This window comes from Pleurodeles waltl, chromosome 8 (assembly GCF_031143425.1).
Source record: "Pleurodeles waltl isolate 20211129_DDA chromosome 8, aPleWal1.hap1.20221129, whole genome shotgun sequence".
Lineage (NCBI taxonomy): Eukaryota > Metazoa > Chordata > Amphibia > Caudata > Salamandridae > Pleurodeles > Pleurodeles waltl.
Window position 1 is genome coordinate 43,251,378 of NC_090447.1, and position 27,417 is coordinate 43,278,794.

The 27,417-nt window shown below is 47.2% G+C and overlaps 1 protein-coding gene across 1 annotated transcript; it reads right to left on the bottom strand.

The window, feature by feature from the left end:
* Positions 1–16,948: 16,948 nt before the first annotated feature.
* LOC138249379 (olfactory receptor 56A5-like) lies at positions 16,949–17,878 on the bottom strand. The gene has a single exon (XM_069203340.1). The coding sequence runs from the start codon at positions 17,876–17,878 to the stop codon at positions 16,949–16,951; it is 930 nt and encodes a 309-aa protein (XP_069059441.1).
* Between the last annotated feature and the right edge of the window lie 9,539 nt (positions 17,879–27,417).

Here is a 27,417-nt window from a genome sequence, read left to right on the forward strand (position 1 = left end):
CCCCCGATCGGAGAGGATCACTTTTGTCAGTACATGATAACGAACTACTCTATTTAGAAAGATAGTTGCCAGTTCACTAGAGGTGAGTAATTTCTTACAGGCAATGAAATGTCCATATTTCGTGAGACTATCTACTACCACCAGAATTACTGAATGCTGTTAGATCACTGGCAGACCTGTAATAAAGTCTAAAGAGATGTGCTCCCACGGATGACTTGGGGTTGGGAGTGGGTGTAACAACCCTTTCGGTTTTGAATGACTTGTTTTAGTGTGAGAGCAGACTTCGCAGTTGTTTACCATTGTTTTAACATCCTTTGTTAAGGTAGGCCACCAAAAATAGCGTTGGATTAATTCAAGAGTTTTAGGAGTACCTGGGTGACCTGCCGTAGGTATAACATGCAACCAGTGAAACACTATCTTGCGAAGTTTGGTAGTGGGCACGAACAAACGAACGTCATGAAAGGGTAATCCTTGCTTGATTTACCTTTTTGGATCTGCTTGGGTCCACGTCTGCCATTTTTCAACAGTGAATGAATTGCGGATGTCTTCAAAGATATCTTATGTTTTTATGATACATAGGACCTTGGCAGGAGCAATGATAGCTCTGGAGGGTTGAACTGCAGGCAATGTGGTAAACTCTTGATGGGACAAGGCGTCAGCTTTGCGATTATCTTTACCAGGCCGGAAGGTTACCACAAAATCAAACTCTGCAAAATACAGCATCCAGCGTAATTGCTGAGGAGTCAAAAGTCTGGCGGAACTCATGAACTGAAGATAGCGATGATCAGTATATACTGTGACAGTATATTTGGCTCCCAACAAATGATGCCTCCATTCTTTAAAGGTGTCACGAATTGCCAGAATCTCTTTTTCAGCAATGACATAATTCTGTTTGGCTTCGTTCAACTTCCAAGACATGTAAGTTACAGGCTGAAGCTGACCAGTGTCTTTGTTTGTTTTGTTGTGACAAGACTGCCCCTATCGCCACATCCGAAGCATCAGCTTCCACTATGAAAGGTCGATCCGCATCTCGATGAGTCAAGCCTGGGACAGTGGAAAAAGCTTCTTTCAAAGTTGAAAAGGCTTGATCGGCTTCTGGGGACCATACAATTTTTTCTTTCTTTCTTAATAGCTTAGTAATTGGAGCCACTGTATGGGAGAAATGATTTATGAACCTTCTGTAAAAATGTGCAACCCCAGGAAACATTGTACATCACGAACAGTCTTTGGGGTGGGCCAATCAGATTCAGCTTTTATTTTATTTTCTGCCATCACCATACCTTGAGGGGTAAGGATAACCCCTAAAAACTCAACTGTGGTAACATGAAACTCACACTTGGTTAGTTTGCAATATACATGGTGTTTGCAAAGGGCTGCCAGAATTTTCTTGACATGTTGAACATGTTCATTTTCATTGTCTGAGTAGATCAAAATGTCATCAATGTAAACTATGGCAAAGATATTGAGGTACTCTCTAAGTACGTCATTTAAGAAAAATTTAAATGCTGCTGGAGCATTGCACAGACCAAAAGGCATGACGGTGTATTAAAAAAGGCCATATCTTGTTTTGAATGCTGTTTTCCATTCGTCACCCTCTCTCATTCTGACCAAATGATAAGCACCTCGAAGGTCAAGTTTTGTGTAGATTTTTGCTTTCTTTACTTGTTCCAGTAAGACCGGAATCCGAGGCAAATGATTTTGTTCTTGATGGTGATTTTGTTCAAACCCCTATAGTCGATACAAGATCGAAGCTCTCCATTCGCCTTTCAACAAAAAACAAAGGAGAAGCTGCGGGAGAGTTAGAGGGACGGATGAAACCATTCTCTAAGAATAGATCCAAGTATTTTCGTAAATGTTGATTTTCATGTTCTGACAGGGCATACACATGACAGTTGGGAAGTATCGCACCTGGGATTAGATCAATTTGACAGTCATAAGATCTATGAGGAGGTAAGTTCTCAGCTTCCTTCTCTCCAAGCACAGAGGCCTGGAAGGTCAAGGTAGGCCACCGGAACAGGAGCTCAGGAAGTTGCTGCTGCTCCGCACCGTGACCTCTGAATAGTGAGCACATGGAGCAGCCCACAACCACACCCAGGTATGCTGCAGAGAAAGCTTCTAGAAGGCCCTGGAAAGGGACCACACTCTGACTCACTCTGAAAGCCTGCAGCAATACATTGCAAATGAACAGTATTTATAAGCACCTTAAGAATGAATCTTCTTGTTAGGGTTTGTACACAGCAAAGAGCATGTCCCCTCTCACTGCACTAGTGGGTTCTGTAATAGCTCCCTTTTAAACTTACTATTCAAAGCCTTTCTTGTTATCTCACCTTCCCCCCCCCTAGGCTTCTGTGTATGTTGTTTAATGTGCTGTTTTGTTTACACATTGGGCCTTGCTTTTACCAAGGCTTCTTTAAAACACTCCTCCCTAGGCCATGTGTTAATCCAACTCATTTGCATAATAACTGAAACTCTGCACACCTTTCAAGAACATGTGCAGCATGTGAGGACCACACCCAGCTCTTCAAACCACACCCAGCTCTGCACACCTTCCAAGAACATGTGCAGCATGTGAGGACCACACCCAGCCCTTCAACCCACACCCAGCTCTTCGAACCACACCCAGCCCTGTCTATAAAAGGCATCCCCCGAGCCTCACCCAGTGCTTGTGCTCGTCTACCTCCCGCTTACCTGAGAACAGATCCCTCGGCGCTGGCACTCCTGCTCTTTACAGACTTTCTTTGACTTCAATTGGCGCAGCTGCTGGCTCTTCCTTCTTCCGGTTTCCGGTTCCTCCTTGCCTCAGCCTCTCTCCTACGAGTAACCTGCAAAAGAGAAAGAAGACAAGGTTAGACTGATCAGTATCTCTTGCCAGCAACAAGTAAGTGCAAAACTTTTTATTACCTGAGGGAGCTTTGACGCCAATTTCTGGATTCATGTATAGACAGTTTGAGGCGAAGTGCCTTCCACGAGCATTGTGATTAAGGCTCTTTGTTGCAGGATTATTTTGCAGGACTTTGTGAAGCGGACATTGTTTTTTTTCATGGAACTTTTGGGAATCGAACAGTGGAAACCATTGACAGCAAGGAAAACAGTAAATCAAGGACTTGCACAAATTACATGCTGTATTTTGATGTAAAAGTACAGTATTTGTTTTATAAAAGATTCTGGAAATATGCGAAAAGTGAGTCTGCTATTGGGAATTTAGGCTTTAGTTATATTATGATGAATGTTTGATATTGGTAATTCTGATAACGGTATTTGTTTAATTTTTTAGAAGCTTAACAGTAATAGAAAACACATCCCAGAGCAGTAACACATTCCAAACCTGGAAACTAGAGACCAGGATCCAAGAGGTACTTTTAGAAGAGAATTTCCAATAAATAAAGGGATAGTCAGGAACCCATTTAGGAATAGGTTGCACTTATCTGTTCTTTGTTTATGTTTCATTAGGCACCAGTTTCTACAGAAGTCAGAAAGGGCCGCAGATTTGTGCAGCACTTCAACAGTGGAAACGCAAGAACGGTGTTGTCTCTCTTTTTTTTATTTTATCCACTTCCCCCCTTCCCTTGAGCTTCTGTTCTTAGTGCACTGTTTTAAAAACTAGTGTGCTGGAACAAGCAGTTTCAGGGTGGGGTCGGATTGTCTTCAACCTCCATCAGAACTGAACAAGAACTCAGGTGAGCTGGGCTTTGACACTTCTGGATTGAATTCTGCAATTCAAAAGGTTAAAATAACATATCATCACAATGCATAAATTACATTATCTTGAGAGTGTTGGGTTTTTGCATTCTAGACGCCCGTAGAGCGCGCACTGTCCTGGTGTTGACATTTGTAGAGGAGGGGTTAGTTGTGCCAGAGTACCAATAAACTCTAGATGAAACCCCAAAACTGGCTGAAGTTTTCTAGAAACAATCCTACTCTGCCCCCAAGAATCACCTGAGAATAGGGTATAATGCTCACCTGAGTAACCAGCTTCCTGGAGTGCTCCTTGTTGTCCTCTACGAGGTCCTCTACGAAATCTGGTCCAACCTCCTCTGGAGCGAGTGGGATAAAAGGTAGTGTCAAATTGTTCTCCATACAATTACCTCTCCTTCTGGGAAAATAGTTCTGAGGACCGGAGAAGGTTCCTTGGCCCGGCATTTGTTCTCCATAACAAAAAGGCCTTGTCGAATATCTTTTTAATTGCCATTTTAGCCTTATCAAGAGAAAACTTGGCCAATTCTTTGATAAAAGTGGATCCAAAAAGAAGGCCATCCGCTGCTGGTCCTGCCTCAGATGATGATAAGTCAGCTCATTTTGGGTCAATATGCATGAGAATAGATTTCCTGTGCTCCGAAGAGATTGCACAATTAGTATTGCCCAGCTGACAAATAGCTCTCTGAGCCCATTCAATCAGAACATCAGTGTCTACAGGAGTACCAAACTCCTTGGCAATAAAGGCCATATCCAGAATCTTAGATAATGGGCCTGATAGATCTAAAAGTTTATCTTGGCAGAGACGCCAAGACCTATCCAATCCTTTCTTAGGATCCTTTGCAAATTTTTTCAGGAAAGTGACCATGGTAGGGTCAATTTCAGGAGTGTCTGACACTTTGTCATCTAAATCTGATCTGGGGCATTCCGCCCGGAGGCGTGGGTGTACCTCTTTGTCAAAACTCCGTCTAATTTTGGAGTGCACATATTGTGCCACTTCAGAGGATGGGACCCAAATGGATGATCTGGGATGTGCTATCTCAGATGGATCAAAATCCAAAACCAGAAGAGGAGGTGTCTGTTTCTTTGCTTTCTTACTTGGACCCAGAGCCTCCGAGTCATCAGAATCCCTAGATTAAGAATCCTTATCCGACGAGGATGGGGAGAAAGTAGAATCTTTTCTAGAGCTATAGTTGTGTACGGTAGCTCTCTTTTTTCACAGTTTTTCTAATAAGTCAGCATGTAAGTCCCCAGAAGGAGCATCAGTTCCTTCTAAATTTTTTGATTGAGACTTGGACTGAGATTTAGATCCTTCAGTGTAGGAGGCTGGCTTATAGTGGGTACCAAGGGGTACTTACACTCTGTACCAGGTCCAGTTATCCCTTATTAGTGTAGAAGAGGTGTTTCTAGCAGCTTAGGCTGATAGAAGGTAGCTATAGCAGAGCAGCTTAGGCTGAACTAGGAGACATGCAAAGCTCCTACTATACCACTGGTGTCATATGCACAATATCATAAGAAAACACAATACACAGATATACTAAAAATAAAGGTACTTTATTTTTATGACAATATGCCAAAAGTATCTCAGTGAGTACCCTCAGTATGAGGATGCCAAATATACCCAAGATATATGTACACAATACCAAAAATATGCAGTAATAGCAAAAGGAAGTAATGCAAGCAATGTAAAGTTACAGTAGATTGCAATAGGAGCACATAGGTATTGGGGCAACACAAACCATATACTCCAAAAGTGGAATGCGAACCACGAATGGACCCCAAACCTATGTGAGCTTGTAGAGGGTTGCTGGGGCTGTAAGAAAACAGTGGGGGTTAGAAAAATAGCCCACCCCAAGACCCTGTAAAGTAGGTGTAAAGTGCACCTATATTCCCCAGAGAGCACAGAAGTCGTGATAGGGGAATTCTGCAAGGAAGACCAACACCAGCAATGCAACCAAAGTGGATTTTCGGACTAGAGTACCTGTGGAACAAGGGGACCAAGTCCAAGAGTCGCGACAAAGTCAAGAATGGGCAGATGCCCAGGAAATGCCAGCTGAGGGTGCAAAGAAGCTGCCATTGGATGGTAGAAGCTGTGGATTCTGCAAGAACTTAGAGGGCTAGAAACTTCCCCTTTGGAGGATGGATGTCCCACGTCGTGAAGAAGCTTGCGGAGGTGTTCCCACGCAGAAAGACCGCAAACAAGCCTTGCTAGCTGCAAGGGTCGCGGTTAGGGTTTTTGGATGCTGCTGTGGCCCAGGAGGGGCCAGGATGTTGCCACTTGGATGAGGAGACAGAGGTGGTGCCCAGCAAGTCAGGGAGCCCTCAGAGAAGCAGGCAGCAACCGCAGAAATACCGGAACAGGCACATAGAAGAGGAGTGAACCGGACCTCACCCGAAGACACAAAAGGGAGTCCCATGACGCCGGAGGACAACTCAGGAGGTTGTGCACTGCAGGTTAGAGTGTCGGACCCAGGCTTGGCTGTGCACGAAGGAAATCTTGGAAGAGTGCACAGGAGCCGGAGCAGCTGCAAATTCACGCGGTACCCAGCAATGCAGTCTAGCGTGGGGAGGCAAGGACTTACCTCCACCAAACTTGGATTGAAGAGTCACTGGACTGTGGGAGTCACTTGGACAGAGTTGCTGAGTTCCAGAGACCACGCTCGTCGTGCTGAGAGGGGACCCAGAGGACCGGTGATGCAGTCTTTTGTTGCAAGATTCCGTCGACCCACGGGAGATTTCTTCAGAGCTCCTAGTGCAGAGAGGAGGCAGGCTACCCCCAGAGCATGCACCACCAGGAAAACAGTCGAGAAGGTGGCAGGATCAGCGATACAAGGTTGCAGTAGTCGTCTTTGTTGCGGTTTTGCAGGCGTCCTGAGCAGTAAGCGGTCGATCCTTTGGCAGAAGGTGAAGAGAGAGATGCAGAGGAACCTGATGAGCTCTTGCATTCGTTATCTAAAGAATTCCCCAAAGCAGAGACCCTAAACAGCCATAAAAGGAGGTTTGGCTACCTAGGAAGGAAGATAGGCTAGCAACACAGGTAAGAGCCTATCAGAAGGAGTCTCTGACGTCACCTGCTGGCACTGGCCACTCAGAGCAGTCCAGTGTGCCAGCAGCACCTCTGTTTCCAAGATGGCAGAGGTCTGGAGCACACTGAAGGAGCTCTGGGCACCTCCCCTGGGAGGTGCAGGTCAGGGGAGTGGTCACTCCCCTTTCCTTTGTCCAGTTTCGCGCCAGAGCAGTGCTGGGGGATCCCTGAACCGGTGTAGACTGGCTTATGCAGAGATGGGCACCATCTGTGCCCATCAAAGCATTTCCAGAGGCTGGGGGAGGCTACTCCTCCCCAGCCCTGACACCTTTTTCCAAAGGGAGAGGGTGTAACACCCTCTCTCTGAGGAAGTCCTTTGTTCTGCCTTCCTGGGCCAAGCCTGGCTGGACCCCAGGAGGGCAGAAACCTGTCTGAGGGGTTGGCAGCAGCAGCTGCTGCAGTGAAACCCCGGGAAAGGTAGTTTGGCAGTACCAGGGTCTGTGCTAGAGACTCGGGGGATCATGGAATTGTCTGATCTTAGACATGTTACATGGCCATGTTCGGAGTTACCATTGTGACGCTATACATAGGTAGTGACCTATGTATAGTGCACGTGTGTAATGGTGTCCCCGCACTCACAAAGTCTGGGAATTTGCCCTGAACGATGTGGGGGCACCTTGGCTAGTGCCAGGGTGCCCACACACTAAGTAACTTAGCACCCAACCTTCACCAGGTGAAGGTTAGACATATAGGTGACTTATAAGTTACTTAAGTGCAGTGGTAAATGGCTGTGAAATAACGTGGACGTTATTTCACTCAGGCTGCAGTGGCAGGCCTGTGTAAGGATTGTCAGAGCTCCCTATGGGTGGCAAAAGAAATGCTGCAGCCCATAGGGATCTCCTGGAACCCCAATACCCTGGGTACCTCAGTACCATATACTATGGAATTATAAGGGTGTTCCAGTATGCCAATGTGAATTGGTGAAATTGGTCACTAGCCTGTTAGTGACAATTTAGAAAGCAGAGAGAGCATAACCACTGAGGTTCTGGTTAGCAAAGCCTCAGTGAGACAGTTAGTCATCACACAGGGAACACATACAGGGCACACTTATGAGCACTGGGGCCCTGGCTGGCAGGGTCCCAGTGACACATACACTAAAACAACATATATACAGTGAAATATGGGGGTAACATGCCAGGCAAGATGGTACTTTCCTACATTCAGTGTGAGGTTGTTGCCCATGAAGCCAACCATTGGAGAGTGCATAATCAAATAGCTGACCCAAAAAGGTCCTAACGCTCTATCTAGGGCGTCATTAACAGATTGCTGAACCTTAGTATCAAGAGCTTCCACTAGGTTAACCTCTAGTTGGTTACCAATGTCTTCAGGGTAGTACCCTGCTTCCTGCTCACTCCATTGAGCCATAATGTTAAAGTGGATCAAGCAAAAATTTAAATATATGGGGAGTGCCAAAAAACCCTCACAGGCAGAATAGAAATGATATGTGTGCCAATAAGACGTGGAGGGAGCTGCCTGTTAAGCACTCTAGGCTAAGCCTCTCAGTATTTTACACCCCAAGCGTTATTTACACACTGGGCATCAGGGAGCACAGTGGGAGTATGATAGCACAGGCCTCCCTTGTAACGCGAGCAGCAACCACGAGCCGATGTCCCTCAGAAGTAAGACCGAAAGGATTGGCTCGTGTTGCAACACGCGCACAGGGGGTAAGTGAAAACAATGGAAAGAAGACTATGCTCAACATGCGCAGCACGTACCCGCTCCCACTCCACCAGCAAAACGGGGCCCTGAAAGTCAGCAAAGCCGAGAGTGTGGTAGCGCACAAAGTGCTAAAAATAACAACTAAGCAAGCAAAATTGCATCGCTGAAGGAAAACAATACCTGCAATAACAACCAGCATTAGAATACATACAATCAATGAGGGGGAAAAAAAAATGGTACTTATCTGCTGTGGAGCAGCAAAGAAAGAGGAAGTGACATTGGAGGTCATGATATTTATGGACACAGGTCATAGTTGGTGATCGGTGCATGTGATCATGTATTAAGCATCATGAGATGTGTAGTCTTTGTTTTTTTTGTTAACTGTTAACTGATTGGCTGCTGTTTTGGACAGTAAAGAAAGAGATAGCATAATCGGAGCCTCTGGTCCTGAAAACGAACTGGGCACACAGTTCTTGGATTGTGGCACAATCAAGTCTGTAGGTAATGATAATGTGTCTGTCCTCCATAGTCGCAAGGTCCACCAGGGGTCTGTACACCGGAGGATGCCGCCATCTCATATTCTTCCTCAGTGGTTGAAGCCTATGGAAGAGAATGGTGAGCAGAGGGTCATATTCCCACATCTATTGCACTAATGTTGATCTATTTACTTTACAGAAACAGTTTGTGAACTCGAAAGTCAGTTGATGTGCCAATGTCTGCTGTGACTCAGTTAGGTTCCATGCCCTGTGCCCCCCTGAAATGGCGGCTGCCTGACCTGTGAGGAGGGACAAGTGGAAATGAGGTAATTGTGCTGGCGTTGTGCACCGTCGCAGTAAGCAGTCGATGACTGCGGCGAAACTTTGCTTTGGTTATCATTGGGCCCTATGGGTTCCAGGAGCCAATGGCGATGTACGCCAGTGGTGACGGTATGCACCTCCGAGGATGAGACCGCCATTTTCTATCTGTTCACTCACTTGATACCTTACCTTCAACAGGAGAGGACCTACACTGCGGTCCTCCAGACAAACAGGTTAGTACACTGTGAGCATGATGCGTGGTGCATGAATGTATGGAGTGCTGTGGATGTAAGCCACATGTTGGGGCGTGCTGAGATGTCCTGGGCAGAGTGCAGCATGTAAGGTGGTCACTCTATGTGCGTCAGGGGATGGGTGGAAACTGGTGGGCAATGAATCTGATGGTCCGGACAGGTGAATAATTCCCTTTTCTGCTGTCTTTTCCCTCCATGTCAGCGCCCACCAGAAATAGGGTATTTGGCGTGCCATCGCCAAGGAGGTGCGGACCATGGGGGTCCTTGACAGGCGGGGCATCCACTGCCGCAAGAGATGGGAGGACCTGCGCGGCTGAGAAAAGAAAACAGCGGAGGCCCAGCTGTGGCTGGCCTTCTAATGAGGAAGGGGGGGTGCCCGTCTCACCATGAGCCCCCTGATGTTCCGCATCCTGGAGGTGGCCTATCCGGAGTTGGATGGGCGCTTGAGGGCATTACAGCAGCCACAAGGGGGTGAGTACATATTCTGAAAGCTGACTTTGCCTGCATTAGCAGGTACCTGGGTGGGGGATGTAGGCTGTGGGTGCCCCTAGGACAGGGTGAACATGGCAGTAAAGGTCCCTTGTTGGGCAGGCTCTGGAGCACTCCTACCCCAATAGTGTAAGTTGCCATATACTACTGGGGTCCTGTGGGTTTCTGGTGTGCAGATGCTGGCGTCAGGCATTGTACCCCATGGGCTGGTGACTGTCTTAGTAAATGGTTGGGCATGGCCTAGTCCATAGGGCTGCTCCCTGTGTGTTGTGTACACCAATGGTAGTGGTGTTGCTGGTATTGACCAAGTGTATCCTCTGTCTCTTCCCCCCCTTTTTGTTTTGTCACCCTGTCCTTGTGTGCATTAGCATCATCTGGTGGAGGAGCAGAGGCACCAGCGACGGAGGAAGCTTTATCCCACATGGGCCTGGAGGCCGAATCCACCAAGGGTGTGGTCACCAGTGGGACGGAGGGTGAAAGGAGCACCATGACGGGGACAGGAGGGGAGACCGAGACAGCGACTCCTCCTCCGATGGAAGCTCCCTGGTGGTGGCGGACACCTCTGTGCCCACCCCAACAATCGGTACAGCAGCCAGCCCCCCTAAGAGCACCGCCCTCCCAGCAGCCCCTCAGCGTGTTTCCCATGCCTCCTCACCTAGGAGGGTGGGCATCTCCTCCGCCCCAGGCACCTCAGGCCCTACCCCAGTCAGCCCTGCTGCCCTCAGTGAGGAGGCTATTGACCTCCTGCTATCCCTCTCTGTTGGGCAGACACCCATAGTGAATGCCATCCAGAGTGTAGCAGGGCATTTGAAACAAACAAATGCATACCTTGAGGGCATTCACTCTGGCGTGGCGGCCCAACAGAGAGCATTTCAGGCTCTGGCCTCAGCACTGATGGCAGCCCTTGACCCCATGTCTAGCCTCCCCCTCCAACGTCATCTACCCAAACCCAATCCCTTCAACCCCTGCCTATCCCAAGCACACCTTCTGACCAGCATTCGCCCAAATCACCACACAAAAGTTGCTCAGGCAAACATAAGCACCACACTTCATCTCACAGGCACTCACACAAGCACCATACCCATGCAAACACACCAACATCCACTGCCTCCACTGTGTCCCCCTCCTCCTCATCATCTACCTCCCTCCCAGTAGCATCTGCACTCACACCTGCATGCACTACATCTTTATCCACTACCTCCATCACCAGCACACCCATCACAACACGCCCCACATGAGCAGTCACCACCCCCACAACCATGCACACGTCCCATGTGTCCTCTCCCAGTGTGTCTGTGACCCCTCCTCCCAAAGTACACAAACGCAAGCACCCACCCACCCAACAGCCATTCACCTCACAACAGCATCTAGCCTATGCACCTTCATCCAAACTCAACAGACAGACACCTCATACAGCCACTCCCTCTTCCTCCAGTCCCAAACCATCTCCATCTTCACGTCCCAGTGTGTCTAAAAAGCTTTTTCTGGCAAATATTGACCTGTTCCCTATCCCTCCCCCGTCCATCCCCTCAGGCCAGGGTGTCCAGATCCCATGCTAGCACCTCAGCCACCAAGTCGGCATCCGCTGTGGTACCTGCAACTCCCCAAGGATCAAAGGGGGCACCCGTCAGACCAGGCAGTGTGCCACCAACCCCTGCAAAGGACCAAACCATTCCACCACCTGCCAAGGTGAAGAAGGGGACAGCATGCAGCAAGGGCAAGGAGCATGACCCACCCAGCAAGGCCTCCGCCAAAACTCCAGCTGCCAGAGCCAAGGTCCCAGCAGCATCTGCCAAGGTGAGGAAGGGGCAGAAAAGCCAAGGCAAGACACTTCAGGCCTCAGAGGCTCCAGGTGAGGGCCTGGTGCCCACCATTGGAACCAACAGCCCGCCACCTGTACCACGGCCAGCACTGCCACAAGCACCAACACAAGCACCGTCACCTGCACCGCCACCTGCCCCATCGCTGCCACCACTACTGTCAGCAGCAGCATCCCCAGTGGGCAGCTGTCCGAGGCTGCAGGAGACGGGCTGGTGCCTTCCTCCACCACTGGCAGCACCGGCACCTGCACCAGAGCCAGCACCGCCAGCATCCTCGCTGCAAGCACCACCACAAGCACTGCTGCAAGCACTGCCACCTGCACCGCTGACAGTAGGACCTCTACCAGCAGCAGCAGCCCCAATGTGCATCCGGCCGAGGCTGCAGGAGACGGCCTGGAGCCTCCCACACCAGTAGAAGCACCCCCACCATCACTGGCACTACCACCAGTTTGTAGCCTTAATCGCCGCAGGATGGAGTCTGGCCCTGCCTCCATGGAGTATCATGCTACCTCGTCCATGCAAATCTTGTGCCTCAGATACCCAGGTGAGGGAATGTGAACTGCCACACTCCAAGTGCTGCATCACTGGGCACAAAGCCCCCTCCAGAACCAGTGGAGAAATGCATCCACTCACCCTATCCTTGGCAGGATGAAGCACACTGGGCACAAGGCCCCCTCAAGAACCAGTAGAGAAAAGCATCCACTCACCCTATCCTTGGCAGGATGAAGCACACTGGGCACAGAGCCCCCTCCAGAGCCAGTGGAAAAGCCATCCACTTGAGAGACTGTGGCTTTACACTCCCCAGGACCAAGCAGTGGACAACCCACCCACTTGAGAGACTTGAGAGACTGTGGCTTTGCACTCCCCAGGACCTGGCAGTGGGCATGGAGCCCCCTTGAGGAGCAGTGGCGTTATTCCATCTTCCGGCTGAGGTGCCCCCCCTTCCCTGTCCCCCTGAGGTGCCTGTGTGATTTTGACCTGATGCTCCTACAGTGTTCTCTCCTTATTGAGGCAGGAGTCAAGTGTGGGCTTGGCCCATGATTTATGGCCCAGTGGGCCACGGACATTTGCAAAGGACAATGTACGGCCTTCTGTACATATTGTAAATATTTGTGTATACTGTTTTTCTATTCGTTACATATATCTGCCTATTTCTAAAATATCACTTATTTCACTCAATTTCTTTTGTCCTTGCGTTCTTCCAGGGGGTAAAGGGGTGTACATGTACTGTTGTTGCATGTGTTTCTGTGTATGGTGTTGTGGGTGAGGGTGGGGATGGGGGTGTTGCATGTGTGTGTCACTCTTTTTTTACCTCCCCCTTCCCTGTGTGCTAGGTGCAGTACTCAACGTGGTCATCGCCGCCGCCTTTGATATTCCTGGTATATGAGGAGGTAGACCATCATGGGCAGGACCTGTAACTCGGGCTCCATGGCATCCTGGTTCTTCATTGAGTGTCGAGAGGTGAGTGGTGTCCCTTCCAAACACTGTTTTCACTGTGTTTTTGATGGTGTTGGTACTGCCCTGGAAAAGCTGGCGGATTGGCGGGTTGGAATGAGGTGGGCAGCACATTGTCTTCCGCCTGTCTGTTGGCGGTTACCGCCATGGTGTTTGTTGCTATTGCTGTGGCGGTCGGTGTGTTAAAGTGGCTGTCTGTGCTGGCGGTTTCCGCCGTGGTCGTGATCCCATTTTTTTTACCCCTGGCCTGTTGGCGGTATTATGCCGCATTAACACTGACCGCCAGGGTTGTAATGAGGGCCATAGTCTGCCCATACGTAAGGATGTGTCTGTTATAAGAGCATTTATCAAGAAACAGAGACCCTCTGCTACAGATAAAGGTTCTTAAGGTAGGGGAAATATCAATATTGCAGAAAAAGACCCAGGCAACCTTACATATTCATATATATATTCCTACGGAATTTATGGGTCAGTCAAGATAAATACTCTGCATTCATATCTTTATTGGCAGTAAACCATAAAAATTGCTTGATAACATACATTCTCATTTTCATATATAGGCAATGTCTCATGATCTATAATGCACATTACTCGAAAGACTAAAATGCCTACTACACAAACAACATTATCACTAAACATGCCGTCTTGCAAACTTGAACATCTTCATCCTACATAAAACATATCATGCTTGACAGGATAAATTTACATAAAGGTCTTGCATATATCAGCAAATAAAATCACTGTCATCAATCTCTTTTTAGCAGTACAATTTATCTTTATGTGCTTTTGATGTATTATATATTAATTTCAAAGTGTAACTCAATAGTATTCAATCTTTGTGGCTTATATTGTCTGTCTGCTATAAGAGCAGACTTCTGAGAATGGAAACAAACATGGATTAAATACAATTGTAATAGGAACCCTGATGGAGTGTCTAGGAATAGAGCGGGTAGATTTTATGTCCTGAAATTTCTTGTCTCCAACCTTGCATGCTTGATCCATGGTCAAGCCCATGTTGAAATGGATGGTATGCTTTGTGCTGCAGCAACCCATTGGTTCACACCCCTCTTTCCCTCAGTCATCCAACAGAGTTGTCATTCTTGTGCCACTAGCCAAGACCACAATATTGAGTTAAAGATTAAGACCACTCCTGCTACCTATTGCTCCTTTGCCCACTGGCTGGTAAATTGTATTCATGTATCTAAATTGTGCTCCTATTCATATGTGCTTGCAATTGTATGCATATTTTATGACTGAATAGAAGTGTACCCCTGTTCTCTTGCAGATTCTTTTACAGTGACTATGAAGCTGTTAAGGGGCTATATACCTAGATTTGAGGTTCTGTTGCAGTTATTTAGTGACCAAAGAACTCACCTTATCTCTTCTATAGTGCAGGAAATATTAAATGCTTTAGAAATAAAATTGCATTTTCAATGTGTGTATCATCCAGAGTGCTCTGGTAAGTGGAGTGTTGCAAGAACAAATTGGCTAAGACTTGTCCAGCAATTTACTTTAAGTGGTCCAAGGTACTACCTCTAGCACTTTGGTCAATCTTAGCCATACCTTCTAATAGAACCCAAATGAGTCCTTTTGAGATTTTCATGGAACTATCCATGCTACTCCCTTCAAATCCTCATTTTCTCTAGCCACAGCCCTATTGTACCTGAATACACATGTAGTTCTGCAACATTGCAGACAACTGCTTTACTGTCACTGCAGTTTCATTTCCCTGGTCCTAGCAGCCCTGCCTGATTTTCCAACTAAAGTCTGCACAACCTGCAGCCTCATGAGTGGATCTCTGTCTGACTTCATTAACAAATGTCTGCTTTACTGCCCTTCCAAAAGAGTCTCTACCAGATCCTGTTCCATACCAATACTGCTGTTAATTGTTATAGGATTCCAGCCTGGACTCATTCCTCCAGTTGCAAAAGCATCACAGAACCACTGGCTTTGGCTTCTCCACACCCGTTGTTCTTACTGTTGCCTCCCCACATTCTGATCCTTGCACAGCTCCACTAAACCAGCACAAAGTAAGACTGTGGGGGATATCCCGCCCGCTGTATTATGATCTCCATTGGAAATAACAGGATCATAATACGGAAGACAGGATATCCGTCACAGTTGTGGCAGAATATTCTTTTCCTCTTAGATCTAAATCAGGCACCTAATTCCTAAAACTTTGCTGCACAGACGTAGCAATTCAATTGCAGGCTGGCATGAAAACCCAGAGACCCACACTGGGCTCATAGGCCTTAAACCTTCTTTGGGATTCTTTCTTTGTAGAATGGGTAGTCAAACACTGATGATAGAGTCTATCCCCAAGTTCTGTTACAACAAATCCACACCTGTTTCTGAACTTTGTGACTTATAACGAAAATCTATATAGAGATAATTTGCTATTCAACTTGCCCCAAGGCCAAAGCAGCCTATGAAGCTATTGACTAATTACAGTAAAATGTGAACATCTTTATGTAAAGAAAGTTTGTTCGGTAATAGCGTCACATGTTTCCGTTGTAGCAGAGTAAAGGCAACACAATATTGCATGACCTGCACACTGTAACCGCATAAGATGCTGTCCTGTATAGGTGAAGACATCCTAAAACTTACACATTAAGGGTATGAATAGGTCATGAGCAAAGGAAAGGCTAGGCAACAGAGTTGAAGATTTTTCATGGTAGTACTTAACCATGCCCCCTCTGTACAGCTAGCGTGTATAAATCAAATAACACTAGACACACCTTGAACCCATCTCAAGGCAGTTCTTCACAAGACAGACTCTATGACATTATGGCCCTCATTAGGAGTTTGGCAGGCGGCCTCCGCCGCCCGCCGAACTCTTTAGTATGGAAGACCGCTATGCCGGTCTTCTGCCTGCCGGCCCTATTACAAATTCCCACTGGGCCGGCAGGTGGAAACAGAATTTCCATGCACCGGCCTAGCGAGAATCACAGCCGTAACATTGCTCAATTATGAGCCAATGGCAATGTGGCAGTGCGTCAGGTGCAACAGCAACCGTCGTGCTTTTCACTGCCCGTAATTCAGGCAGTAAAAAGTGTGACAGGGCTGTCCTTGGGGGACCCTGCACTGCCCATGCCAAGTACATGGGCAGTGCAGGTGCCCCCATAGGGCCCCGGATGCCCCCATTCCGCCAGCCTTGCCATGGCGGTCCAACTGCCATGAAAGGACTGGCAGAATGGAAAGTTGTAATCCCCAGGGAGGGGCAGCTTGCAGCGCCACCCTAGTGGATTACGACTGCCGAGACAGCCAGGCTGTCGACTGGCGGCAACCTGGCAGTGTCAGTGGTCAGACCGTGGCGGCTCCGCCGCGGTCATAATGTGGCAGACCACCTAGATCAAGAAGTGCTTGAAATCCATTCACATCATGCATATCTGAACATGTGCATTCAGCAGTGCAGTTTAGTGGAATGACCAGAGATTGGTAGGGACAGATCATTATCCTGCACATGCCTAGGAATTTGTTTGATGGATGCCTTATGAATTAGATAACATACAAAGCCATGTTTGTGGGATGGCCTTCCCTGTTGAGCAGAAGAGTCATTGGATATTTGGTTATCAAACTAGTAGCCAGCCAAATGTGTTACTAATGTTCACTTACAATGAGTAGAAAGCAAGAATTTATTTTAGAAGAATAGCAGTTTTGTTATGTAGCGCTTGTAAACTAATTGCCTGAGCAAATTTGCTACATCCATCTGAATAACCTTTTAATCTCCTGGCGAATTTCCTTCGTTTTGATACCATACACAAAAGGATTAAAAAATGACTGGGCGAGAACTTTAAAGATGCTCAGCAGAACATGGATGTAGCGTGGTATAAAATCCTCCATCCTGTTCGAAATTGAATTTAATATTAAAATGACATAATTGATGCATATCAAGATCAGATGAGAGCTACAAGTGTGGAAAGCCTTTTTGCTGGCTCTAGAGGTACTGAGCCTCAGCACAGCACGGAGGATCATCCCGTAGGAGAAAGTCAATGATAATGACAAAACCATCATGTATGCACTTAGAATGACTAAAGAATATATGTAATTTGCTCTGCTACTGTCACAGGCCAGCTTTGCAAGTGGTAGGTTCTCACAGAAGCAGTGTTTTATGGTATCTCCACAGTAATGCTGCCTAGTGCTCAGCAGCGGAAATGGCAAGAAAATAACAGCATTAACTATTAGAGACACTGAAGCTGCTTCTGCAAATTTCCTGTTGGTGATGATAGAGGAATGGTGGAGAGGGTGACATATTGCAATATAACGATCATAAGCCAGACCCGTAAAGACAGATGCCTCCATTCCAGTGCAGAAACCCAAAATGAATACCTGACTAAAGCAGGTGAATGGAATAATTCTGTTCTCATTAAACCAGAGGATGGCCAAAGATTTTGGGAGAAGTGTGAAATTCTTTACCAAGTCCACCAGTGCTAACATGAAGAGTAGATAGTACAAGGGTTGATGGAGACTTGGTGATGAGTAAATTGTTGCTATGAGCGTGGCATTGGTTGCAACAACCAGAAGGAAGAAAAGAACGATGGGGATGGACAACCAGTGCTGCCAGTGCTCGATCCCTGGGAAGCAGATCAGCACAAATTCAAGAACACCTGAGGATCTGTTCTGTTCCATGACCCATTTGAACACCTGCTTGATGTATCACCTGAAGGAAACAATTATATAATGTATTAGAAATTAGCATCAGCATCAGGTCATCAGCAACAACAATGACATGGTGTCATACAAAATGTCCCTGAAGTGTTTATTGAGCAACAAAATCTTCTGAGATTCGACCTCATGGCAATTTTACAACAAATACTGTGCCTGGACATGTATTTTACATTCAAATAGAGCACAACTGATTTCCTGAAACCTATTTTCCAAACAGTTAATCAATTATAACTCAATTATACGTGATGTAGGGCAATTCTGGCATCACATCTACTTTTCTTGCCATAGGCCAAGCAACCTTGGCTTTCATGTCTGAGGAATCTTTGAGGTTGCAAAGCTAGAGTTTCCAAAAAGGCAATTCAAAAGTCCTAACCACCTTCAGGGTCAGAAATGTGTTTCTGAATCGCACTATGAACCTTGTGACATATCACACATCATAAAAATGAGGCTGGGTAAGCGTTGTTCCCTTTCCTATGTGAATCATATGGTATGTTCAAAAGTGTTACCAGCACATTAATAGTCAATAACTAACAGTCCGATTTTCAAAGTAGTAGCTATCCCTGTAGAGCATCCTTCACTTTGTGAATGATGGCTATCACCACTGGAGATGAGTAGACAGAGGCTGAGGGAAGCTGCCTGCCTCCCCCTCAATGCCATTAAGGGAATGCCTGCATTTATATTTGAAGGCAATCCATGTTACAGACTGCTTTAACACTTTTAGTGCATACATTGGCCACAATGCCCACAGTCCTCTGCAGTGTGTCCTTCTGCCATTGGGCAATGCTGGGGAGGGTTTAAGGGAAATCCCTGTGAATCCTCTTCCCGCCCATCTGTGACATCACCATGCTGCAAGGCACACTAACGTCACAAATCCCCAAAGTATCGACAAGGAAAATTAGGTCAGTGATATCTCATGCTCTAGTGGAAGTTTTGGATAAAAATTTTCTCCCCAGGGTTGAGGGAGGGGGCTTTGTACATCCCATAAATGAGGCTGTTTGCGACCTCAAGCATTTTGCCTGTAAATTGCACATTTCTTGATGTTATCTCTAAATAGAGCTATAAATGGGACCATGTTATCAATTTATCAGCTGTCGCTCTTCGTAATTCATTTGAACAATTATAGAACAATGCATAGCAGCAAATAATTAAGTATTTATTCTTTTTCCATGAATGGGATATTGGCATCACTTAGCTGAGACATAAACTGCATGGCATAAGAATGCTATGCACAAGTCACAGCATTGGATGATGAAAGTGCTGATTAAAGATGGATGCAGATGTTTACAAAAATGAGCATATCACACTTAATACTTTCATCACCTGCCGCACAATGCAGGCTGTGCAATGATTTCAGCATGCTTTGTGTCGATTTTTGATGCTGGCCCTGAGACTTCAGAAACAGGAGGCAAGCTCAATCCCTTGGAGAGCACTTTTGAGGAACGCCAAGTCCTCCCAGTAAAGTCAGAGGACTGCAGGCCAGCAGGGCAACAGGACAGCAGGGCAACAGCAGGGCAGCAGTCCTTTCCAGCAAAGCAGTCCAGAGGAGTCCTTTGGGCAGCCAGGCAGCTCCTCTGAAAGGGTGAAGGTGTAGGTCCAGAAGTGTCTGAGTTGATGGGGTCAGAGACAGTTTATATACCCAAAATGCCTTGAAGACTTCAAAGAGTGGTTTTGAAGTGCACAATTTCCCCTTTCGGCCCAGACCTGTCTGCCAGGGTCCCAGTGGGGGGTTATCAGTTCTTTGTGTGAGGGCAGGACATTGGCCTTTGAAATGTAAGTGTCAGGCCCTCCACGGTTCCTAACCAGGAACACCCTTTCAGTATGCAGATGAATGCATATGTGACTGAGTGCCCTGTGTTTGTTGTTGTCTGGGGGAAATGCACAAGGGAGCTATCAACCAGGACAGACCAGACGCTGATTGGAGACAGGCAGTAGGGCACAGATGGCTTTAAGTGCACAGAAATGCTCACTTTCTTAAAGTGGCATTTCTAAAATAGTAATATTAAATCCCACCTCCCCAATAAGCGGGATTTTCTATTACCATTCTGGCCATACTAAATATGACCTGGTTACCCCTTTCAGATCAGAATCTACTACTTAAAAAGTATGGGAGGGCAGTCCTAATGCTAGTCTATGAAAGGAGCAGTCCTCACAGTAGTGGAAAACAAATTTATGAGTTTTTCACTACCAGGACACATAAAACACATAGGTATATGTCCTGCCTTTTACCTATATAGCACCCTGCTTTGTGGGTTACGTAGGTCCTACAATAGGGGTGAGGTATATGTAGAAAAAGGGGAGTTTAAGGCTTGGCAAGTACCTTCAAATGACAAGTTGAAGTGGAAATGAAACCGCACAGGCCTGAGACATGGTTAAGGGACTGCTTATGTGCTTGGCACAATTAGTGCTGCAGGCCCAGTAGTAGCATTTAATTTACAGGCCCTGGGCACATGTAGTGTACTTTACCAGGGATGTATCAGTAAATCAAAAATGCCAATTGGGGATAAACCAATGTTACCATGTTTAAGGGAGAGAGCATTTGCACTTCAGCACTGGTTAGCAGTGGTAGAGTGTTGGAGTACTAAAACAGCACAAACAGTGTACGAAAAGTGGAGGGAGGCAGGCAAAATGTTAGGGGATAACCACCCTAAGGTTGCCAGGTCTAACATGAGTCCCCCCTAGCTGAAAGTGGGGATAGCTACCCAACCCCCTTGGAGCTCACATCACTAAGGCAGAGGAATCTGGAGAGACCATCAGCATTGGCGTGGTTAGTCCCCGGCTGATGCTCCACCGTAAAGTCAATTCCCTAGAAGGAGATTGACCACCTCAAGCATTTAGGATTTTCAGCCCTCATTTGCATGAGCTATTTGAGGGCCCAGTGGTTAGTCTGAACCCAGAAGTGAGTCCCAAACAGGTATGGTCTCAGCTTCTTCAGTGGCCAGACCACAGCAAATGCTTCTCCCTCAATAGCACTCCACCTCTGTTCCCATGGTAATAGCCTTCTGCTAATAAATGCTACTGGTTGGTCTAGACCCTCCTTCTTCAGCTGTGCTAGAATTGTCCCTATGCCAGGCTCTGAAGCATCTGTTTGCACGATGAACTCCTTGGAGTAGTCAAGGGCCCTGAGCACGGGTGCTGTGCACATGGTTTCCTTTAGGGAGTCAAAGGCTTTCTGACAAGCCTCTTTCCAAATCACCAACCTAGGTTGCTTTTTTGAAGTTAGTTCTGTTAAGGGGGGCACCACGGTGTCAAAACCCTCAACAATCCTACGGTAGTATCCAGTGAGGCCTAGGAAGGCTCTCACCTCTGTTTGGGTTCTATGTGACTGCCAGGTCGTGATTGTCTCAAACTTGGCCTGAAGGGACTGCACCTTGCCACCACCTACTAGGTGTCCCAAGTATACCACAGAACCTTCCCCAATCTGGCACTTACTGGCCTTGATTGTCAGGCCTGCCTGTTGGAGGGCCTAGAGTACCTCTTGGAGGTGGAGCAGATGTTCTTCCCGGCTGGAACTGTAGATGGCATTGTCGTCTGGATAGGCGGTTCAGAACGCATCCTTACCAGCCAGGTCCACGTTAACCAACTGCTGGAAGGTAGCGGGGCATTTTTCAAACCAAAGGGCATCACTCTGAACTGGTAATGTCCCTCAGGAGTTAAAAAAGCAGATCTCTCTTTGCCCCCCTCACTCAAAACGATCTGCCAGTACCATAATGTGAGATCAAACGTACTGAGGAATTTGGCAGCGCCTAGACTGTCAATGAGCTCATCAGCTCGAGGGATGGGGTGAGCGTCAGTTTTAGTGATTGAGTTGAGACCTCGGTAATCCACGCAGAAGTTCTGGCTTGGCACTGGGAGGGGCAGCCTTTGGTACCAGCACGACAGGGCTGGACCAGGGACTGCTAGATTTCTCAATTACCCCTAGAGCCAGCATCTTGACAACTTCATCCTTAATACTGGCCTTCACCCTGTCTGACAACCTGTAAATGTTATTATTTACAGGGGGATCGTCTCCCATGTCAATATCATGGACAGACAAGTGTTTGAGTCCAGTTGTGAAGGAAAATAGGGAGGAGTACTGCTCCAGCAGCTGGTAGCCGTTCCCTGGCTGGTCCAGGGTCAGGGGGTCAGTGATATTGACACCCTCCACTGACCCATCACCTTCTTGGGCAGAGAGGAGGTCAGGGAGAGGTTCATTCTCCTCCTCTACAACCTCAACTGTCACCAGAAGCATGTTGACTTCAGTCCTCTTAATATGAAGCTTCAGTCTGTTCACATGGAGCACCCTTAAGGGGTTCATAGGGGACTGGAGGTCCACTATGTAAGTGGCCTCCCCCTTATGCTCCTTTATCTCATATGGGACAGTTCAGTGGTCCTGGAGAGCTCCAGGCTCTACTGACTCCATCTCCCATACATTGTCTACAGGCTGAAACTCCACAAGGGTGGTCTCCTAGTGATACCAGCATTTCATAACCTCTTGACTGGCCTCGAGGTTGCTTTTGGCCTTTTTTCAGAAGTGGTGCATCTGGTTGTGGAGGGCCAGCATGTAACTGACCGCATCCTGTGGGGGTTTCTTGGGAGCTTTCCCCCACTCCTCTTTGACAATGCTTAGGGGTCCCCTAACAGGGTACCCATAGAGAAACTCAAAGTGACTGAAATCGACCCCCTTTTGGGGTATCTCTCTATACGCAAAGAGAAGGCATAGGAAGAGGACGTCCCACTTATGCCTCAGGACCTCAGGGAGGCCTGTGATAATGCCCTTCAAGGTCTTGTTGAATATTTCCACAAGAAGATTGGACTGTGGATGACAGGGCGTGGTGAGCTTGTAGGTCACCCCACATGCATCCCACATGGACTTAATCTATGCAGACATGAATTTTGTGCCTATGTCAGACACAATCTCCTTTCGGAATCCCACATGGATAAAGATTCCCATCAGAGTTCTGGTCACCACCGGTGCAGTCACTGTCCTCAGAGGGATTGCCTCTGGGTAGTGGGTCGCCTGGTCCACCAAAACCAGGATAAACCTGTTGCCTAGGGCATTTGGGGGTCCAATGGACCAATGACATTGATGCCCACCCTTTCAAAGGGGGTGTCAATAGCACAGAGTGGGATCAGGGGGTCCTTGAGCCTTTTTTCTGTCTACCCACTGGCCTGCCAGGTAGGACAACACCTACAGAATGCATTTGAGTCCGTCCGCATTTGGGGCCAATAGAAGTGGGTGACAATCCTGGCAAAGTTCTTGTCTTGCCCTAAATGTCCTGCCAGGGGAATGTTGTGAGCAAGGCCCAGTAGGAAGGCCCGATAACACTGGGGGACCTCCAGCACACGTGCTGCCCCAGCCTCCGGTACCTTAGGCTCACTGTAAAGGAGATCATTGTCCAATACATAAGGTGATCACCAGAGGCTTCCCCTGCTGCTTTGGCTGAGGAAGATTTCCTCAATCCCACAAGAGTGGGGCACTCTTTCTGTGCCTTGAAGAACTCTTTCCCCTTTGGCCCACCCTCAACTTGCCAGCCAGCAAGCTCAGGTAGGTCACCTAGGGCAGTAATGTCCTCCCCGGTTGGCCCAGGGGCCCCCTCCTCATAGACCCCATCAACCACCATGGGAACTTCTGGGACCAGTTTACCACGCCCCTTCACCCCCCTCCTTGGCAGCTGTCTGGGTCATTCTTCCAGGCTCCAGAAGCCCCCGACTGCCCTCCTGGGCATCCATGGATCTTGTGGTCATGCAGACCCACTCAGGCAATCCCAACATCGGCAAGTGAGACCTTAGCTCTACCTCCCTCCAGGAAGTGTGCTCAAGGTCATTGCCTAACAGACAATCTACAGACATGGCAGGACAGATACTTTCAGAGTACCAGAGACACCCCCACTCAAAGAGAACCAGAGCTACCCATAGGTGGCTCTCACGATTGTCGGCAAATATGACTAGGTGGAATGTGTTTGGTAGGACCTGCTCTGCAGACACCAGTTGACCCTTGACATTAGTCATGCTGGCTCCTGTGTAATGTAGAGCCTCCACCCGTTGCCCATTCATGGTGACCCACTGCCTATACTTGGAAGCATTGGCAGGCATATGGGCTTTTGGGACCATTTTTGCATCCCCCGGGATACTAGGGTTACCCATGTCTGGGACTACATCCTCCCCGAGCACTACAGTTGCCAACCCAGGTGTCTGCCATCCAGTGAGGGGCTGTGCCAAATTTGACAATCAAAATGGCTTTCATAAGGGCATACTTGTTCTGGTCTCCAACCTCTAGTATAAGCAGTGGATCCCTCCCAAGTATTGGCATGTGTTTCTACAAGCGCACCCCCCATTGCTCTTCAGGAATCCCATGAGCCCTTAGTGCAACTTCATTTGCAGCAAACCTCTTATCAATGTCATCTTCCACCACATAACTTGGCACCACATCCTTGGATATACAAACCTTTTTGACTCCAGCAGGTCCTGTGTGTATGCTGTCACCATCACAGCTCGACTCGGACTGCCTAGACTTGAGCTTCAACTCTTTCTTCAGCCAAGTCTCTTTCAGCTTAGCTTGTTTGGCTTCTCTCTCAGCTTTTCTCTCCTCTGCCTTCATGTTTAATCTTGCCAACTGCAGCTTAAATTCTCTCTCCTCTCTGCTTTCCTCTGTGATCAGTCTGTGACCTGAGATACTGCTCCCCGGTTTAGCAGGGGGCACAAATTCGGGGGTTTCACCCACACTACTGTTTGTTGGCAAATCCTAGGGAGAGCCATCTACTTGCTCGCGCAACTCAACATGCTCTTGTGAATCGGCTTCTGCCGAGGCCTTCTGTTCCTTTTGGTACTCCTCCATCTTAGAGACTCCCCGGGTAAGTACTCCCATCTCGTTGCAGAACCCTTTCAGCTGTCTGACAGCTTGGCTAGGTCAAACTCTTCAGCTCCTCCATGAGACCCAGCCAAAAGGCATGTTGTATAGAATAATGATTAAAAAATATCAAGCAGAAGAAATTTGAAGAAAAAAGAAACATAAAAAAATTATTTTTGACTGCGTGTATGTAGTGTTCATGTAGCTATTGTATGGCACTGCTCAAACACAAGTCCTATCCCACTGCTGTAACCAATGTTAGAAATGGGGTCTCTAGGTGGCAGAGGTTTACACCCTTGTCCAAGTAGGGACCACAATCCTAGACAGGGTAAGTTACACATGATCCAAATTATCCTGTGCCCACCCTCTGGTAGCCTAGCACTGGGCAGTCAGGCTTAACTTAGAAGGCAATGTGTAAAGTATTTTTGCAATGAAGCATACAGTAACACATTGAAAACACCACAAAAATACACCACGCAGGTTTAGAAAAATAGATAATAATATATATCTGAATAAAATAAGGTAAAAACAAAAAAGATCCAATAAACACAAGTTGAAATATCACTTTTAAAAGGTTTAAAAGAGTCTTAATCCTTTAAAATACACAATAAACGACACATGGAGACCACAGAGGAAGAGATGCCTGGAAAAATAAGGTGTACATTGGATTTTCTGACACAGCACAGATGATTCATTGTTGTTTCCATGCTGCAAGGGGTTTGCATCATTTTTCGGTGCAAAGTCTTTGTTCCTCACTGCTATGCGGGGATATTTTGACACCCAGGGAGGAGAAGTTGAAAATCCTCGACACGCTAGAAAAAGGAGCAGGCACTGCATCAATCTGGTAGGTGATGCCCTGAATTTTCCATCGCAAGATAGGCGATATGTCGAATTTCCAGTCGGAAAGTCAGTGATGCGTCGTTCCGGTCAGCTGTGCGGCAATTTCTCAGCTGCAATGCGGGCTGTGCATCAATTTCGGCAGGCTTTGTGTTGAGTTTTGATGCACAAGGAGTTTCTTCGAAAGGGTGAATTCTTTGTTGGCCCTGAGACTTCGGAAATATGAGGCAAGCTCCATTCAAGCCCTTGGAGAACCCTTTTGGGGAAGGCCGAGTCCTTCCAGCAAAGTCAGAGGACAGCAGGGCAGCAGGGCAGCAGGGCAACAGGGCAACAGCAGGGCAGCAGTCCTTTCCAGTAAACCAATCCAGATGAGACCTTTGGGCAGACACACAGCTACTCGGACAGGGTGTAGGTCCAGATTTGGTGGGATCAGAGACACAGTTTAAATACCCAAAAATGCCTTTGAAGTGGGGGAGACTTCAAAGAGTGGTTTTGAAGTGCACAAGTTCCCCTTTCAGCCCAGTCCTCTCTGCCAGGGTCCCATTGGGGCATTATCAGTCCTTTGTGTGAGGGCAGGCCACTGGACTTTGAAATGTAAGTGTCAGGCCCTCCACCTGTCCATCCCAGGAAGACCCATTCACTATGCAGATGAATGCAGATGTGACTAGGTGTCCTGTGTTTATGGTGTCTGGGTGAAATGCATTAGGGAGCTGTCAATCAGCACAGACCAGACATTGATTGGAGACAGGCTGTAAAGCACAGATGGCTTAAAGTGCAGAGAAATGCTCACTTTCTAAAAGTGGCATTTCTAAAATAGTAATATTAAATCCAACCTCACCAGCAAGCAGGATTTTCTATTACCATTCTGGCCATACTAAATATGTCTTGGTTACCCCTTTCAGTTCAGATTCTACCACTCAAAAAGTATGTGAAAGCAGTCGTAATGCTAGTCTATGAAAGGAGCAGGCCTCACAGCAGTGGAAAATGAATTTAGGTGTTTTCCACTACTAGGACATATAAAACACATAGGTATATGTCCTGACTTTTACCTGCATAGCACCCTGCCCTATTGGGTACCTAGGGCCTACCTTAGGGGTAACTTATATGTAGAAGAAAGGCAAGTTTAAGGCTTGGCAAGTACTTTTGAATGATAAGTCGAAGTGGCAGTGTAACTGCACATATAGGCCTTGCCTTGGCAGACCTGAGAAATGGGTAAGGGGCTACTTATGTGGATGGCACAATCAGTACTGCAGGCCCACTAGTAGCATTTAATTTACAGGCCCTGAAAAGATGTAGTGCACTTTACTGGGGACTTATAAGTAAATCAAACATGCCACTTGGGAATGAACCAATGTCACCATGTTTAAGGGAGAGAACATATGCACTTTAGCACTGGTTAGCAGTGGTAAAGTGTGCAGAGTGCTAAAACCAGCAAAACCATCATCAGAAAAGTGGAGGGAGGCAGACAAAAAGTTTGGGGATGACCACCCTACGTTTGTCAGGTCTAACACTGCTTTTTATGTTTTCTTCTTTGGGATCTCGTCTATAAGAAGATTTGACCTGTTCATGGTGTGCTGGTGTCAACTACAGCATCATGACAAGCAGCTTAGAGAAAAGGAAGTGGGGTGTCTAAGGACACGTGAGAAGGAATCTGCACCCATAAATGTGCAGCATGACACAAGCTTTTGTAGTCTTAGAAGGGTTGTGCTGGGAGGAAGGCTTTTGTTTCATGGGGCCTAGGAGATGTTTTTTGAAGGTCATCGTGATAAGACACAAAGAAGTACTCTGAACATCTCAACGGCCACAAAGCTTTCCATTTCTCTTTTAAAAGGCACAT